At 37.6% G+C, this 15061-nt stretch overlaps 1 protein-coding gene across 9 annotated transcripts in view; it reads left to right on the top strand.

Moving 5' to 3' along the window:
- fgf11a (fibroblast growth factor 11a) overlaps positions 1-15061 on the top strand; it is a 196894-nt gene that overhangs the window by 66823 nt on the left and 115010 nt on the right. For 3 of the 9 annotated variants that reach the window (XM_073906527.1, XM_073906525.1, XM_073906526.1), the window contains 2 exons: positions 2375-2626; positions 2742-3090. In XM_073906527.1, the coding sequence (XP_073762628.1) occupies positions 2898-3090 (193 nt within the window). In that variant the 5' untranslated portion in view covers positions 2375-2626; positions 2742-2897. Of the gene's footprint in view, positions 1-1464; positions 2627-2741; positions 3091-15061 lie in introns of those variants that run through there. The other 6 variants (XM_073906523.1, XM_073906524.1, XM_021477520.3 and 3 more) reach the window with 6 other exon arrangements.

The raw sequence follows: 15061 nt of genomic DNA on the forward strand, positions 1-15061 counted from the left end.
CAGAGTCATTCAGCACCCGTTTCATGACAAATTTATTTAGACATGCATCAGTGAAGAAATCACTTGCAGGTTAAAATCTATGTTCTTTAGGTGAACAATTAACTTAATTCACCAAAACAAATGGTTGTTTTGGTAATCTTCAATCAAAGTCTGAACATCTGTGTCAGTTTGACAGCTTCAACCCCAATATTTTAACCATGTCCCTTATTAAATAAACCGTTAATTGTCTATGAGGAAATTATTAGCAAAGCAAAACCCCCGCCCTCTTCTCAATATTCCGTTTTAGTTGAAATAAAAGTCTCTGCAACTTCCAAGGGCGCACTTTATTTTGATGGTCCATTTGTTGAACTTAAGTTACATTCTCATTAGATTATAAGTAGACTGTAAGGTTGGGCTTGGGGTTAGGGTTAGTGTAAGTTGACATGTACTTGCTAAGTTTCTTATAGTCAGTAAAATATCTGTTGAAGGAGCAGTATCAGCAGGTATTAAGCAGACAGTCTATTAATTCTCAAATAGACCATCAAAACAAAGTGTTACCACTTCCGGTTCATACAGACTTTAATAAATTAAACAGAATATATGAGCTATATATACTGCAATTATTTATAGAAATGTTCTTCTATTGAGTTAATATCAAAATTTAATAGTTCTTTCATTTCCCTATAGTAGTAACTAATTAACTTCCTCCAAAAGGAGTTTGTACAGCCTAACAAGTGTACATCTAAAAGTGTTCCCAGTTCCTGTATAACCGACATGCCAAAAAAGCGGTTAATTCCTCCAGTAGTTCTGGGTACATTTCCTGAGAAAGAGTGAGACAGCCCTCTATCTATTCTATCCACTGTTGTTGCACACACTGTTCGCTTTCACAATTCAATTATTAAATTGGATTGTAAAGGCATTCTCATTTCAGTTTTGACTGGCACACAACCCCTAGTGCAGGCATAATAAAATACTCATTCTGTTTTCAATACCATAAATGGACCTGTGATCGTGTTTGTGTTCAGATTTGTAGTAGCACTGATGTAAGGTCACAACTCTATAACTAGTGTTTCATTGTGTTGATATCTGTTACTTTAAGTGGCATTTGGGTTTAGGAAACAGTGTAATCAAGGACTCTCTCTCTCTCTCTCTCTCTCTCTCTCTCTCTCTCTCGCTGTCTCTCTCTCTCTCTGTCTGTCTCATCTGTCGCTTTAAGGACGCATGAGGCAGGTTTAATTTTTTAACGCTCCAGACCACAACAGCAGCCAGCGACGGGAAAGAGAGAGCGAAAGAGAGAGAGCAGGAGAGGGGGAGGAATGAGAGGACTGAGAGGGGTGGGTGTGAGGGCATGAAGAGAAGGAGGGATTTTGAGTGATCGGAAAAGAAGGAGGGTTCTGAGTGACAGAGAGGGAGGGCAGAAAAAGGTAAGGGGAGGGTTTACAAAGAGATGGAAAGAGAGAACGAGGGAGTAAAGCAAAGCATGTTGCCAGTGTTGGCTCCGTAACTCACTGTGAGCGGAGACGGGAGGGAGAGCAAAAAAGAGAGACAGAGAGTCACACATTCACACACTCTCTCAATCACCCTCATTCACACACACACACACATAAACTCTCACAGTTTCGCAGATTCAGAGGTGCCTTGCTTAAGAGACTCTGTTACGCACGCCTGCAGGGGTGAGAATACTTTCAGCAGTGAAAACTGGGCTAGAACAGAGGACCGGAGCACCGGGACAGACCCCAAAGCAGACCTTCTTCAAACAGGACCTTTACAGCATGTAAAGCCGGACAAACAGATATGTGCACCATCCATCCTTAACATTCCTCCGTTTCATCCCTCCATCCGTGCCTCCCTCCCACCTCTCCTCTCAAGTGGTGTGAAGGACACGGAGCTACGGGTTCCTCAGTGCTTGCCGCCTGGTTGCCTTACGGGAGTCTGGGGGAGGCTTGGTGCTCCCCTCCGCTCTCTCGCGCTCTCACTCGTTCATGAATGTCACCTCTATCTGCGGAAGCTGCTGGAATTTACAAACACTCTCTCGGGAGCTTGGGGAAAGGGAGCAAAGGGGAATGTCTGAAGGGCTGAAAGGGAAAAGAACTTCCGATTCCTCTTATCCCTATCCATCTGATCATCCACAGACATGAGGTCCAGGGTTGATGACATCAGTTTTTGACTTTTCGTCAATGTGTCTGTCTTTTTTATTTTTTGCAGTCATAGTGTCATGGATGCGATACTTTGGAATCAGGTAATGGAGTTTCACTAAGATTGTCTCAGGGTATTGTTCCTTCGTAGGATCTGCATTTTTGCTTCATGCTAGTGTTGATGTTCTTCGTTTTAGCAGTTGGAACCATACGGATAAAACGATTGGACTTTTTAATGCCTTTTTCCAAATCATATGTAGAACGATTTTCAACCTGAGAGGTTTCTGAAAACCGACCCCAAATTATGGGATGGAAGTGAGAGGCATCTTCAGGGAATAGAGCCGGAAAGGAAGAGTATGATGGTGCTGTGATGGCTCGCTTATATTTCAGAATACCAGTACAGTTTCATGGATCATCTGCTGCCACTTTTCCAGTCTACATACTGTGCAGCAAGATCTAAAATAAGCAATCCTAACTACGATAGCTGCTGTTCATCAGAATCACCCCACCAGGTAATTTAAGTTTCTCTGACTATTTTGATAGCTAAAGTTTATTGTGAACTTCACAAGTGTTTTGCCACACCCCCTGTACCCATCTAAACCAGGCCCATTTTTGTTCCCTGTCAAGTTGTGACGCATTCTTCCTTTGGTTATTGTGGGAGATCCCGCTGTAGTCCAAACATCTGCCGTCTCCGGCTCCTCTCCTCTGTGACCCTGGGTGATCGGACAGGTGGGCAGGCCACTGACGCCTTCTGCGCCCCACGGGTGAGCGGGGCACAGCAAAATGGCTGCCCTCGCCAGCTCACTGATCCGGCAGAGAAGGGAAGTCAAGGACCCCAAGGCCAACCGGCAGATCTCCAACAAACGCAAGCCTTGCCCCAAGAGCAACAAGTCACTCTGCCAGAAGCAGATCCTCATCCTCATCTCCAAAGTCCGGCTTTGTGGCAGTCGAGGAAGAAAGCTAGAAAAAAGACCCGGTGAGTTGCTGGTAAACCAAGCTTTAAACCCTCTCTCTTGTTGAAATCAGCTATATTCCAAGTATACTGTATCCTCTTTCATTGAGATGGCAGTGGTTGTGGAATTTGCAATACATGTGTAAATAGGATTGACGTGGCCATAAGAAGTAATCTCTTTGAGTTATGGCAGGTTGACTGATAGAGTAAGTGATTGGATTAGAAGGACCTCTGAGATTATGGTTCAGAAATGAGGCCGTTTGTTAATCATGCTGTATGAAAATAGTCAGCTAAGGGTCATTGTTGACTGTTCAGAAAGTATGGTTTGATCTCATCCAGGTTCTTGCTGCTGGCATGATGTTTAGTAATGGAATGAAATCATTTATTCAGCATCATGTAATCAACATGTCAGAATGGGTTTCTTTTTCTGGGGAACACAAAAGAAGATATTTTGACAAGGCTCATCTGTTATTTGTGCCCTTCAATTGTGTTCATTGTTTTTTCACTGTATTAAAAAAATGTTAAGTCATTGTTCAAAAAAAGTTATTTGGATTTACAGCAGTAATTTATTTGTTTTTGTTGGAGCATTCCTAAAAACAAATATATTTTCACAGTGATGCTATACAGTAAAATAACTATTTTGTCTAAAGAACCTTTTAGTGATCACTTCTTAACTCTTTGACTGCCCCTCTACCAAACGGTTGACCATGTTTTGACTGTGTTAAATAATGACTGCTAAAGTCATTTGAAGAATGACTGTTTTAAATAATGCCTTGCAAACACAGCATTGTTGGTTTAAAAAAAAAAAATCAAACAAACATAATTATTTTGCGCTACTACACTAGATTTTGATTTTATTGTAAAAAAAAAAAAAAAAGAAAACATGTTAAACGAAAATTTATGGCATACTTTAAAAAAAAGGTAATTTAGTGTCCAAAAAGCTTTATTTTAAAGATTTTTTTGGTCTTGGTCTTATACTTCATATTTTAATAATTATATATATATATATATATATATATATAAAGCTCAGTGCTTTTATCATAAATCAACACATCAACCATTTGGTAAAGCCTGATATTTAAGAAATTATGGGATGTGTTGAAAAAAAAAACACATTAAGTGTGTTGACTTGCGACATTAGGAATCAAGAAATGCAATCTAAACATGTTTTTCATGGAGGGCTAGTTAAAGGGATAAAAATACCTTTTTTAAGTTTGAAGAACATTTTAATCGTCTTTAGCCCTTTTTAAATCCTTTTCCCTGTAAAATAACCTTTTGAGTAATGGAAAGGTTCCATGAATGTCAATGGTTCTATAAGGAACCTCTGATGTCAAACAAGAACCTTTACTTTCAGGATTGCATCTCTTTTTTTAAAAATAAGCATTTCCACTGTTTGTTACAGAGTGAATGTGATCCTTGAGACTTTGAAGGTTGATTATGGTCTAGCCTAAACTGAAGAGCGTGTGTCGACACACTGAGTTTATGTTGTCTGGGACCCAGAACTGCGCACCGCTTTGTAATCGCTCTGATCATTTTGCTGCATGTCTCTGTACTGCTTTTGACAACACCTGTTAATTTACGATCACCGACGAACCTGATACATGCCGCAATCCTTCACGTGAACATAAAAATGTCACAGCCTCATTTACGGTGAGCGGTTCCAGTCTCTCCCTCCCTTCTGTCCTCCGATCCACCAGAAACCATGTGTTTGTGAATGTCTTTGTGTGGGTCATATGTTTACATAATTAACCCCAGTGAGACATTCACCCTGTGTGAATATATCATTCAACTCAAGAGGCAAGTAACATAGAACTTGATAGAACGAAAATGACATGAAAGAACAGATGTGGAACAGAATCGCATCAAACTTTGTGTGTTTATCATTCTGGAGGGATTATGACTTCTGTCTCTTTCTCCTTTTTCTTCATCTTCTTGATTATCCTCCAAGCAATTTGCTTCTAATATACATCTAAATGTAAAACGCTAACACAAGGCTAAATTTGGGCTGTCAGTGGAAGTCTAATACAAGTCTAAAACTAGACCAGTAATCAAATACAGAGATTAGGAAGACATTTTATCCATTATTTCTACTAGTCCAGTTTTGGGTTTCTGGATTTAAAAACTATTGCGATCAAAAAAAAAAATTCTCAAGAATCACATTATTAAATCTAACCTTCATAGTTTTGAATACAGACATGAGATGCAGAAAAACGGTGAAAATTAGATATCTAAGTTATCTCTAAATGTGAATTCCTGACTCTGGCTTTCTGGTGAAGTTTTCAAGCCACTAAATGGGTGATTTAAAAAAATAATCTTTACTTTTTAATCCAAAGTGCAGTACTTTACATGGCCTGAAGGAAAATTAAATGCAATTTCAAAATAGAACAGTGAGCTCCCCATGGCACATTTCAAACAGAGATAGTAATGGTTTGAAAAACTGCCTGTGAATATTTGCCCTTGTGCTTACATTGCTTACACTGAAGTACAGGTGAGACCATTTATTTAAGTTCATTTTGAAACATTTTATTATATATTACTGCAATGCTTGTTAAACAGATTAAAAAATGTTAAGTAATAATAATAATAATAATAATAATAATACAAGTAAAAGAGGAAGAAGAACAAAAATATTAGGTAAAAAATGTAAAAGTTGTTTTAATAGTTTTAAATTTTATTTATTTATATATATATATATATATATATATATATATATATATATATATATATATATATATATATATATATATATATATATATATATATATATATATATATATATTAGTGGTGTAACGCAGTGATTCTCAAAGTGGGGGTTGGGACCCCTTGCGGGGTAGCTGGACAATGAAGTGGTTGATTGGTGATTTCCAAAGTCTAAAACATTTTATGAAATATTACATTTTTGTTACATATTATACTATTAGAATTACCATATTTTATCCATAACCCTCAGAAGATAAACATAGTAGTTAATAGTTACATAAAAAAGCAACAAAGCAACAACATGCGTATAAAAAGCCATCAACCTTTTTGTGTGTGTGTGTGTGTGTTAGCTCAACAACACAGACTGATTTTACAGCACGATGTTAAACTTTCTGACACCTTTATGGCAATCAAATTCATTAAAAATAAAAACAGGCCACAACTGAACATTAAGGATGATCTCTGAGTGCAGTCTCCAAAATTAAACCAAGAATAGACTTGTGCTGAAAACATTGTGTCCACCAGTCTCTTTAGCTGAAGTTAATATTAAACTAAACCAATTATCAAATGACTATATAAATTATAACCTATGCTTGTTAGACTTTGCACTTTTTTTTGTGTTGCCAATATGCTCTTGTTTATATAGGCCTATTTTTGTGTGTGCAACATTTGTATATTTGTAACTAGGAATGTGAGTCACAAAAATATTACAGCAAAAACCACTGGTTTTAGCAAACAGAACTTACAACCATTTTAATAAAAATAAAAATCAGGAAAGAACCAGCTGAAAAAAAGGAAAATATTTAGTATGAAAAATTAAACTGTTGAACTGTTATCCCTGTGTAATTTAATTGATTGTAACTAACCTATTTTTTTAACTCTCAATCTAACGCAGATTAAATGAAGCGTTGCAAAGGAATAATAAACATATGCAAATCACTATCATTTGTCATTCATGTTGCGCCGGTTTGAATTGGCGATCTTGCTGCAATATTTATAAATGTTGGATTAACCCATAAGTTCAAAAAAGTTATTAATCCATGGATCACTTGTGTTCCGGACTGTGCGTTGTGATCCGCATGGATCACAGAGTAACCCTGATTCATTATAACCCTAATATATATTAGAAACAGTAATATAATAACAAATTCTAAAAGAGAAAATTCTGCATGATCTGTAAACCAGACAGCAATATGTTTTCCCCTAGTGTTGCTTGCTTTAGTTTAAAAGTGTCCAGCCATTTTTATTTCTATAGCACTTTGTACAATGCAAATTGTGTCAAAGCAGCTTTACAGAAAAAAAAAACAAAAAAACAGGCTATAATTGAACATCAGGTATGTATCAGTGATAATCCCTCTGTGGATGTTGATGAAGGGTCTTACTGTCTTACTGATTAGACTTTGCAGAGAAGTATTGGGATATACTGAACACTCTCTCCAACCTGGACCCATACATACAGTATATCCAGTCATTCACAAATCCACTCTCCTGAGGGTCCCATCTTCTCTCAGGACCCAGCTGTGCTTGTGCCACCAGGGTGGGATATTTATGACACTGGCAACCCAAGTAAATCACAGTAATCGCAATGGGAACCATAGTCCCGTAACGTGGCATCTGCTGCCGCAAAGCGCCTCCCGCCAAATGGTAATTACGTCTATGAAAAATGGTGGCGGTTGGTGGTATTTGGCGCAGTGCTTTTCTGCCAGTTTGGGGTGTTCGTACAGCATGGGCTGCTGCAGTCAAGCTCAGATTTTGTGCTTTTGTTATGCTAACGGTGACAGGATGATTTTGCCTTCCTTTTTGATGGAGAGGATCAGAGAGAGAGCACTTATATAGCATGGCCTCCTCAAAAAGCACAGTTTTGCCTGTCAGCATAAAACTAGAGAGAGAGCTGCTTAGTGCGTACTTCATAGAGTGCTGTCTACTTCTGTAGTTCACTTTACCTCTGAATAATAACGTCTTACAATTCAAACCAGACCTTTATTTATGCTGTCTGTTTCTCTGGCATCTCCTATGCTTTGGCCATTGCATAACATTTCACTTGATTTAAATAAAATACATTCTTATAGGCTCCACAACATTTTGTTTAGTGCAAGGAGTTAAACTGGTTGATATTTCCACGTGGTTTTCCCAATTAGACATTCTTCCTGTCTGATTTAAGCTTTGAAGGAAACTTGTGGCTTTTTATTGTAAGATTTTCTTTCATTACGACAGACAGACAGACAGACAGACAGACAGTGATTGATTGATTGATTGATTGATTGATTGATTGATTGATTGATTGATTGATTGATTGATTGATTGATTGATTGATTGATTGATTGATTGATTGATTGATTGATTGATGGATGGATGGATGGATGGATGGATGGATGGATGGATGGATGGTAGGATGGATAGCCGGACAGACAGATAGATAGATAGATAGATAGATAGATAGATAGATAGATAGATAGATAGATAGATAGATAGATAGATAGATAGATAGATAGATAGATAGATAGATAGATAGATAGATAGATAGATAGATAGATAGATAGATAGATAATTATAGATAGATAATTATAGATAGATAATTATAGATAGATATTGATTGATTGATTGATTGATTGATTGATTGATTGATTGATTGATTGATTGATTGATTGATTGATTGATTGATTGATTTTTGTATGTTCCACTTCAGTGGTTTGTTCTATTTAACCATATGTGCCCTGCAAAGTGGACATTACAGTATATTGTGACTTGTATCCAAATGGGTTGCTTGCAGTTAAATGACCCTTCACACTTTTGTAATATGTTCTGTGACAATACTACAAATGGTTAAGTTCAAATGATTTTTAAAGTGAAGTAAACTTTGAGTTCAGGCGATTTCCTGTGTGCAAGGGGTGGAGAGCAGTGAACACTATGTAAGGAATATGTCATGAAATCTGAATATGTCATGAAATCTGAACATGATTTCTACTTGGTGCACTCATCCAATGAGTTGGTTGTCTAAATCAGGTGTGTTAAACAAGAGAAACATGCTAAAAAAAATATGCAGACTGTGGGTATGCCAGGATTAAGTGTGAGAGCTTATATTCATCCATTCAAATCTATATTATTATTATTATTTATTTTTGCCTAATGTTTGCCTAAACAGTGAATATTACTACTTTAGGATATGTACATTTATTATTTAATATTTACATTTTAATCAAATATTTATTAAATTCTTATTCATCAAACTTAATTTTTAAGTAGCCTCTTCTAATCTAAATATCCTAAAAAAAACAACGGCAACACAGAAAAGTGTCTGAAGCTTATTTTTTAACTGCTGTCTGATCTTTTCAATCTGACCTTGTTCTGTGATCCAGTCAAAGTTTATTGCAGGATTGTAAAAGAGGCTGTTAATTTGAAATAAGGGAGGTAAAAACTTTTCTCTATTTTTTTGCATAGCAACAGTTTAAGTAAAGATGCAGAAACAAAAATAAATGTGACAGATGCACGTTTCCAAGCCTATGAGGACTTTATTAATTATTAATAAAAAAAGAGAGATGTGGTTTCTCTATTGAAAGTCTCTCCAATTAGGCTTATTTATGTGTATCAATCCGATACCACTGACTTATGTTCAGTGATTAATGTTTACTAAATGGATTAAGAAGATTTAGCTTAGACCCTTTGGTATATAGTAGAAGAATGGCCTCACTTTATTTTAAGGTGCAATTTTCCCTATTAACAGAAACTTAATAACTAATACCTTTAGTTAAAAAAAAAATATTAACTTATTGCTTATTAATAATTGTTAAGGTAGTAACTGGATAGGATTATGGATATGGATTATCTTTATACTAATAAACAGCTAAATACTCATTAATAGACAGGTTATAGGCCAGTAGTTAATAGTGGGAACTGGTAAAGTGTTTCATTAAGAATACATGTTTGAATCTCTTTTGTTTGGATCTTTTGGTCCTAATTAAGTGGCAAAGTGTTCCAAAAAGGAACAAAAGTAACCCTTTAGTTAAAAGCTAGATACGTCCCCTTCAGTTGTACTGAACTAAAGTCAGATTTAAGGCATAAAAAGCTTCCAGAATAGACATGGCACTTCAAAATGCCATCACTTGGCCTTTTCATCATTTTCCATTTTTTTGTTATTTTAAGAGCACACTCAAAATTGCATAAGGACATGTTTCAGTATGACGGCACTGTGGCAAGGTCACTGGTTCGAGTCCCTGTACTCCAGTTCCCCACATAGTCCAAAGACAAATGAGCTATAAGAGAATTGGGTAAACAAAATTGGCCGTAGGGTACGAGTGTGTGTGAATGAGTGTGTATGGGTGTTTGCCAGTACTCGGTTGCAGCTAGAAGGGCATATGTAAAACATATGCTGGAATAGTTGGCGGTTCATTCCATTGTGGTGACCTCTGATGGGTTATAAACTAAGCTGAAGAAAAATGAATAAATGAATGGATGAATGAATGAATGAATGAATGAATGAATAAATGAATGAATGTACATGGGTGTATAAAAGTGCATTTATGTGAAAAGGTTAAACTTGTTATTAAGTGGAAAAGACAACAACCTCTTGTTATATATAAAAATACAGCAATAATACAGTATACATTGTTAAATGTATATTCAGAACCTGTAGTCAGTCACAGGGTTCACATCACATACATGTTACATATATGTTTTTTTTTAAGTGTTTTTACAGCAAACAAGAACACAGGCTTTACATGTATTGTTGCAAACATCCACGTCCAGGATCTTTGCATGCATGCATGCTTTAAAACTTCTCACTGAAAGTTTTGATGAGCAGGTATCTCAGTTGAAACAACTGTTTTAGTCAGAGATGGTATTGATGAAAATCCAACTCACAACAAATTACTTTAATGTCCACATGGTTAAAAAAAAGAAGATGCGAATTTGTTCTATAGCATAGCTCAGATCAGAATAATCATAATTTCTGTAAGAAAGAATATGTCTACTTCTGCTTGATGTTAGTCTAACATAGGAATCTGTACTGGACAGAAAATCAGCAGCAGGAATGTAAATGATTTTTCAATAAATACATTTATGCAAAAACGATTATTAAAGGGCCATGACACCCCCCACTTTCGGTTAAAGTCTACTTCAGAATTTTTTCAAAAGATGCATGATTAATGGGCGAGGAGCTCCGCGAGCATCGGGCAGGAGTGGGCGTGGCCAGCAGGGGAGAACGTGAGCGAACGAAGCTAGCTCACAAAATGAGACAAACCATGAGGAGACGCATGAGTTTATAGTTTACAAAGTTAAAATGCAAAGAAATGAACAGTGATTTAATGCCCTGCTACATTTGTTATTCGTAATTTCATAAACACATAACCACAATTTATATCATTATAAAGATGTGTGTTCATGTAAACACTATAAATAAGGACTTCTCCCTCAATTCCCGTATCCAGGAGACTCAGTGCAGCAGGTCTCCTGACCTGTTCATTTTAACCAATAACCCTGCTGGTAATCTGGAGGATTTAAGCAAACACAGCAGCACAGTGATCTGTCTGAATGTGAACGAACTCCTGATAAAAGACAGCATCCGCCATTCTCTAATTCTCATGCTGCTCTCCCGACAAAAATGCTAGCAGCACACACACAGCTTTGCTGTATGATCGGCCCTGACAAGATTGCGGGGGAAAACATGCAACAAACCCCGTGGATCATGGAAACAAACGCATATGAGCCTTCATGAACGGTTAAATACTGTGTGCCCGTGCCGTGGGTCCGTGACATGTCTCACAGCTCGGGCTTGACTCTGGCAGGTCTGGCAGGTCTCATAAATAATTAAGCAGCCGGCTCTTCTCATAGGATAAGAAAACTCCGCTATGAATAATAATGAGAAACCGACGCGTCATCATTGCACTTGCAGTACTGCGCTACGTCGCCGATTTTGATCCCGCCCCAAAAATCATTTTAAACCTGGAAGCTGAAATTTGCTGACAAAAGCTCAAAATTATCCAGTTTTCCCCACAACTAAAGCTGACAGGTGCTAACATTGTCTTAACTGATGCTCAACACACACACATCTGTTAATATAAAAAAAAGGTTTCACCAACTGTCCAAATACATGCACTATAGGTGAAGTGGATATAATAAATTGGCTGTAGAGTATGAATGGGAGAGTGTGAGGGTGTTTCCCAACACTGAGGATTTAATGGATACCCTTTCTGTACAACCCCTTAGTGCTTTTCTAGTGTACAGAAAAAAATGGCTGTTTATTCTGCTATGGCAGTCCCTGACCAAGCAGGGAATAAGCCGTAGGAAATATCTGTCACATGCCTTGTGAATTTTGTGAAGTCTTGTGAAGTCAAGTGTATGACAGATTAAATCTGCATCTGGTGTCATGTCAGGTGAGATTAGCAGACGTTAATGACCGCTGATTACCAATCACAAGTGCTCACTCAGCTTTTAACAAGGTCATTCACATCCCTCCATCCCAACACTGCAGCAAAACACACACAGAGACTCATTTCACATGAACTTCATTTGTCACTATTACAGAATACAGAACGGGATATTAATCAGGAAACAGTAATGATGCAGAGTGCAGACTCATTTTGAAATGGTAGCAAATGATGTATCCAGAAGTAGTATTGGCTGCATTTTGTCTTTAAAACGAATAGTGAGTTGGTTCCTTCCCATGCTTACCAGCTGACCGATTGCCTCCGTATGAATGGCTTTCCTGCTGTTACCAGTTTGTCCAGTTGCTCACCATGCATGTCAGCAGACAGGAGTTGACCACGATGATGGTGTTCGAGTCCGGCAAAGAACGGTTCCAGAAAGCAGGTAAGACAAAAACAGAAGCCAGAAAATAAAATTAAGCAAACAACAGGGTGAGAATATGGTAAAATATGAAAACGTGGTAAAAATAAGGCGAGGGCTATTTTTCTTGGATGGCTTTTTATATCTGTTGGTTAGGTTTAGGGAAGTCGGTGGGCGGGTCAATCTGTGCTTTTGAAAACACTATTAGTTGGGTTTAGGGAAGGAGGAAAGTGGCTCAGTCGATCAGTCAGTCGATCAGTCAGTCAGTCAACAGCGGCTTCTGCTGGTGGATTCACGTGATAACAGCAGGCACAAATGGCACTCGCGAGAGATATTCAAGATGTCAAAAAGCTTAAACAGAAGCCTCTGGTACATTTACGTAAGAACAGCAGGCATGAATGGCATTCGCTACAGATATTTGTGGTCTCAAAAAACAAACAGTGGCCTTGGGTAAATTTGCGAAAACAAAAACTGCAAAAAAATTTACCTCCTGGGACGTATTTGGCACTCTCTAGAAATGTATGCAGGGGTACATTTTCAGGATGAGCCTGGGTTGCTTAATCAGAGACTTCTTCTCACACAAACACACACACACAGACACCAGTTTTTTATTTTTTTATTTTCACTCTGTACAGACTGTATTATCAGTCTTCTTACCACAACCCTACTCCTAAACCCCACCCACAGAGCAAACATTCAGCATTTTATATTTGATAAATATTTCATTACATTATTCATAAGTTTATAAGTATGTTTACCTATAAAAGACCCCAATCTGGGTCCCAGTAGTAATACAACTCCCCATGCATCACAACCTTGATATAAAACAAGAACAGGAACTGACACACATGCACACATTGTACAGCTATCAATATAGAGACTTCCCATAGATATAAATAATTTATTAAACTATACAACCTGTATATTCTACCCCCCACCCCTTCTACATTCTTCATCCAATACTTCTTTCTGTGTTAACTTTTGCCTCATTTGGACCGAAACAATGTCCCCACAAGGTCAAAATTGACAGTTTTTTTGGTCCCCACAATATTAGGAATACAAAGTACACATAGCAAGCTAACCATGATGCTTATGCAAAGGTTATTCTTTTAGCTCAGCAATGTGTGTGCGCGTTTGTTAAGCGACAAGAGGACGACTAGCAATTGATAACGGATATTTGTATGCGTTGCAGTGTTTGCAGATCGTTGGAGCACTTCATTGTTACCGGGTGATTCATTCGTCCGCACAGTCTGCCTCTTATTAACACCCTCTGATTCATCAATAACGCTCTCCTGTCCCACTCTCCCTTTTTCATTCATCTCTTTTCCAGCGCTCTCCATTACAATTCCTAATCTCAGCCAGGACCATCGTCGCGCTCAGCTTCTGTCTCATTATCTTAGTGTGTAGCATCTCTTCTTATTGTGCGAGCCCTGTCCTCTTGTTCGTGCTCTCCTGTGTTTTCTCTCTGCGCTTTCTTTTCTTGAAGTCTGAAGTTGTAATGATGTCGGCCGGGTAGAGCCGTTTGTCTCGTGCTGACAGTGGCACAGACAGTCATTGTGAGTGTATAATGGGGAAGTTGCTTGAGCCATTGTGCTGCTGTTATGGGGCAACTGTAGAAAACGGGCTTCGAGTTCATTAAACTGCGTGTGCATGTGGGTATAATTCTTTCTGTTGGGCTGTTTGAAGCCCAGATGATGTATTCACCTATTGTCTGAACTCCATTGGGTACTCGCAGATTTATAGGTTTACTGTAATGAAGTGTTTTGTTAAACTGTTTGGATCAGTCAAAGTTTGTATACTGAGTCATATTGTGAGGTGTTTTGTAATGGTAACACATTGCAAGGTGCCGTGTCATCGATGCATTAATTAACACACATATATATATATATATATATATATATATATATATATATATATATATATATATAAGGTTTAGTGACTATTTTGCTACCAATTTTTGTGTGCACATGTATAAAAAATATATAACAAAGTTAAGTATAATATTAATAAAAAATATAAATAATATATTCATCTTTAAATTATGGTGTACTCATATGTGCTGAGCACTATACATATACACAGCAAGGAAAATGAGTATTGAACACATCATTGTTTTTCTCTGAAAATACATTTCTAAAGGTGCTGCTGACTTGATTTTTTTTTCCTGGATGTTGGCAACATCCATATATGCACAGAAAACAATTCTAATTAGTTTACAAATTAAGTTGTGCGTAATAAAATGAAATGATGTTGGGAAAAAGTATTGAACAAATGAAGAAAGGGAGGTATAGAAAGGCAGTTAAGGCCCAGACAGCAGCTGAAATCTCTCAGCAGTTCTTCAGCAACCCTCTGCCCTTACCAGGTGCGGATTAACTAATGGGCATTGAGCACAAGTACAGGGGCCGTGCTCACTTTGGGCCCCTGTGAGGGGGCAAAAAACGCCTGTTTTGTAGTGCCTATTTAGGCTAAGTGCAAATAGCGCACCTTATTGGAGTAAACTATTTGAGCGATTTCC

Source organism: Danio rerio, chromosome 7 (genome assembly GCF_049306965.1).
Source record: "Danio rerio strain Tuebingen ecotype United States chromosome 7, GRCz12tu, whole genome shotgun sequence".
Lineage (NCBI taxonomy): Eukaryota > Metazoa > Chordata > Actinopteri > Cypriniformes > Danionidae > Danio > Danio rerio.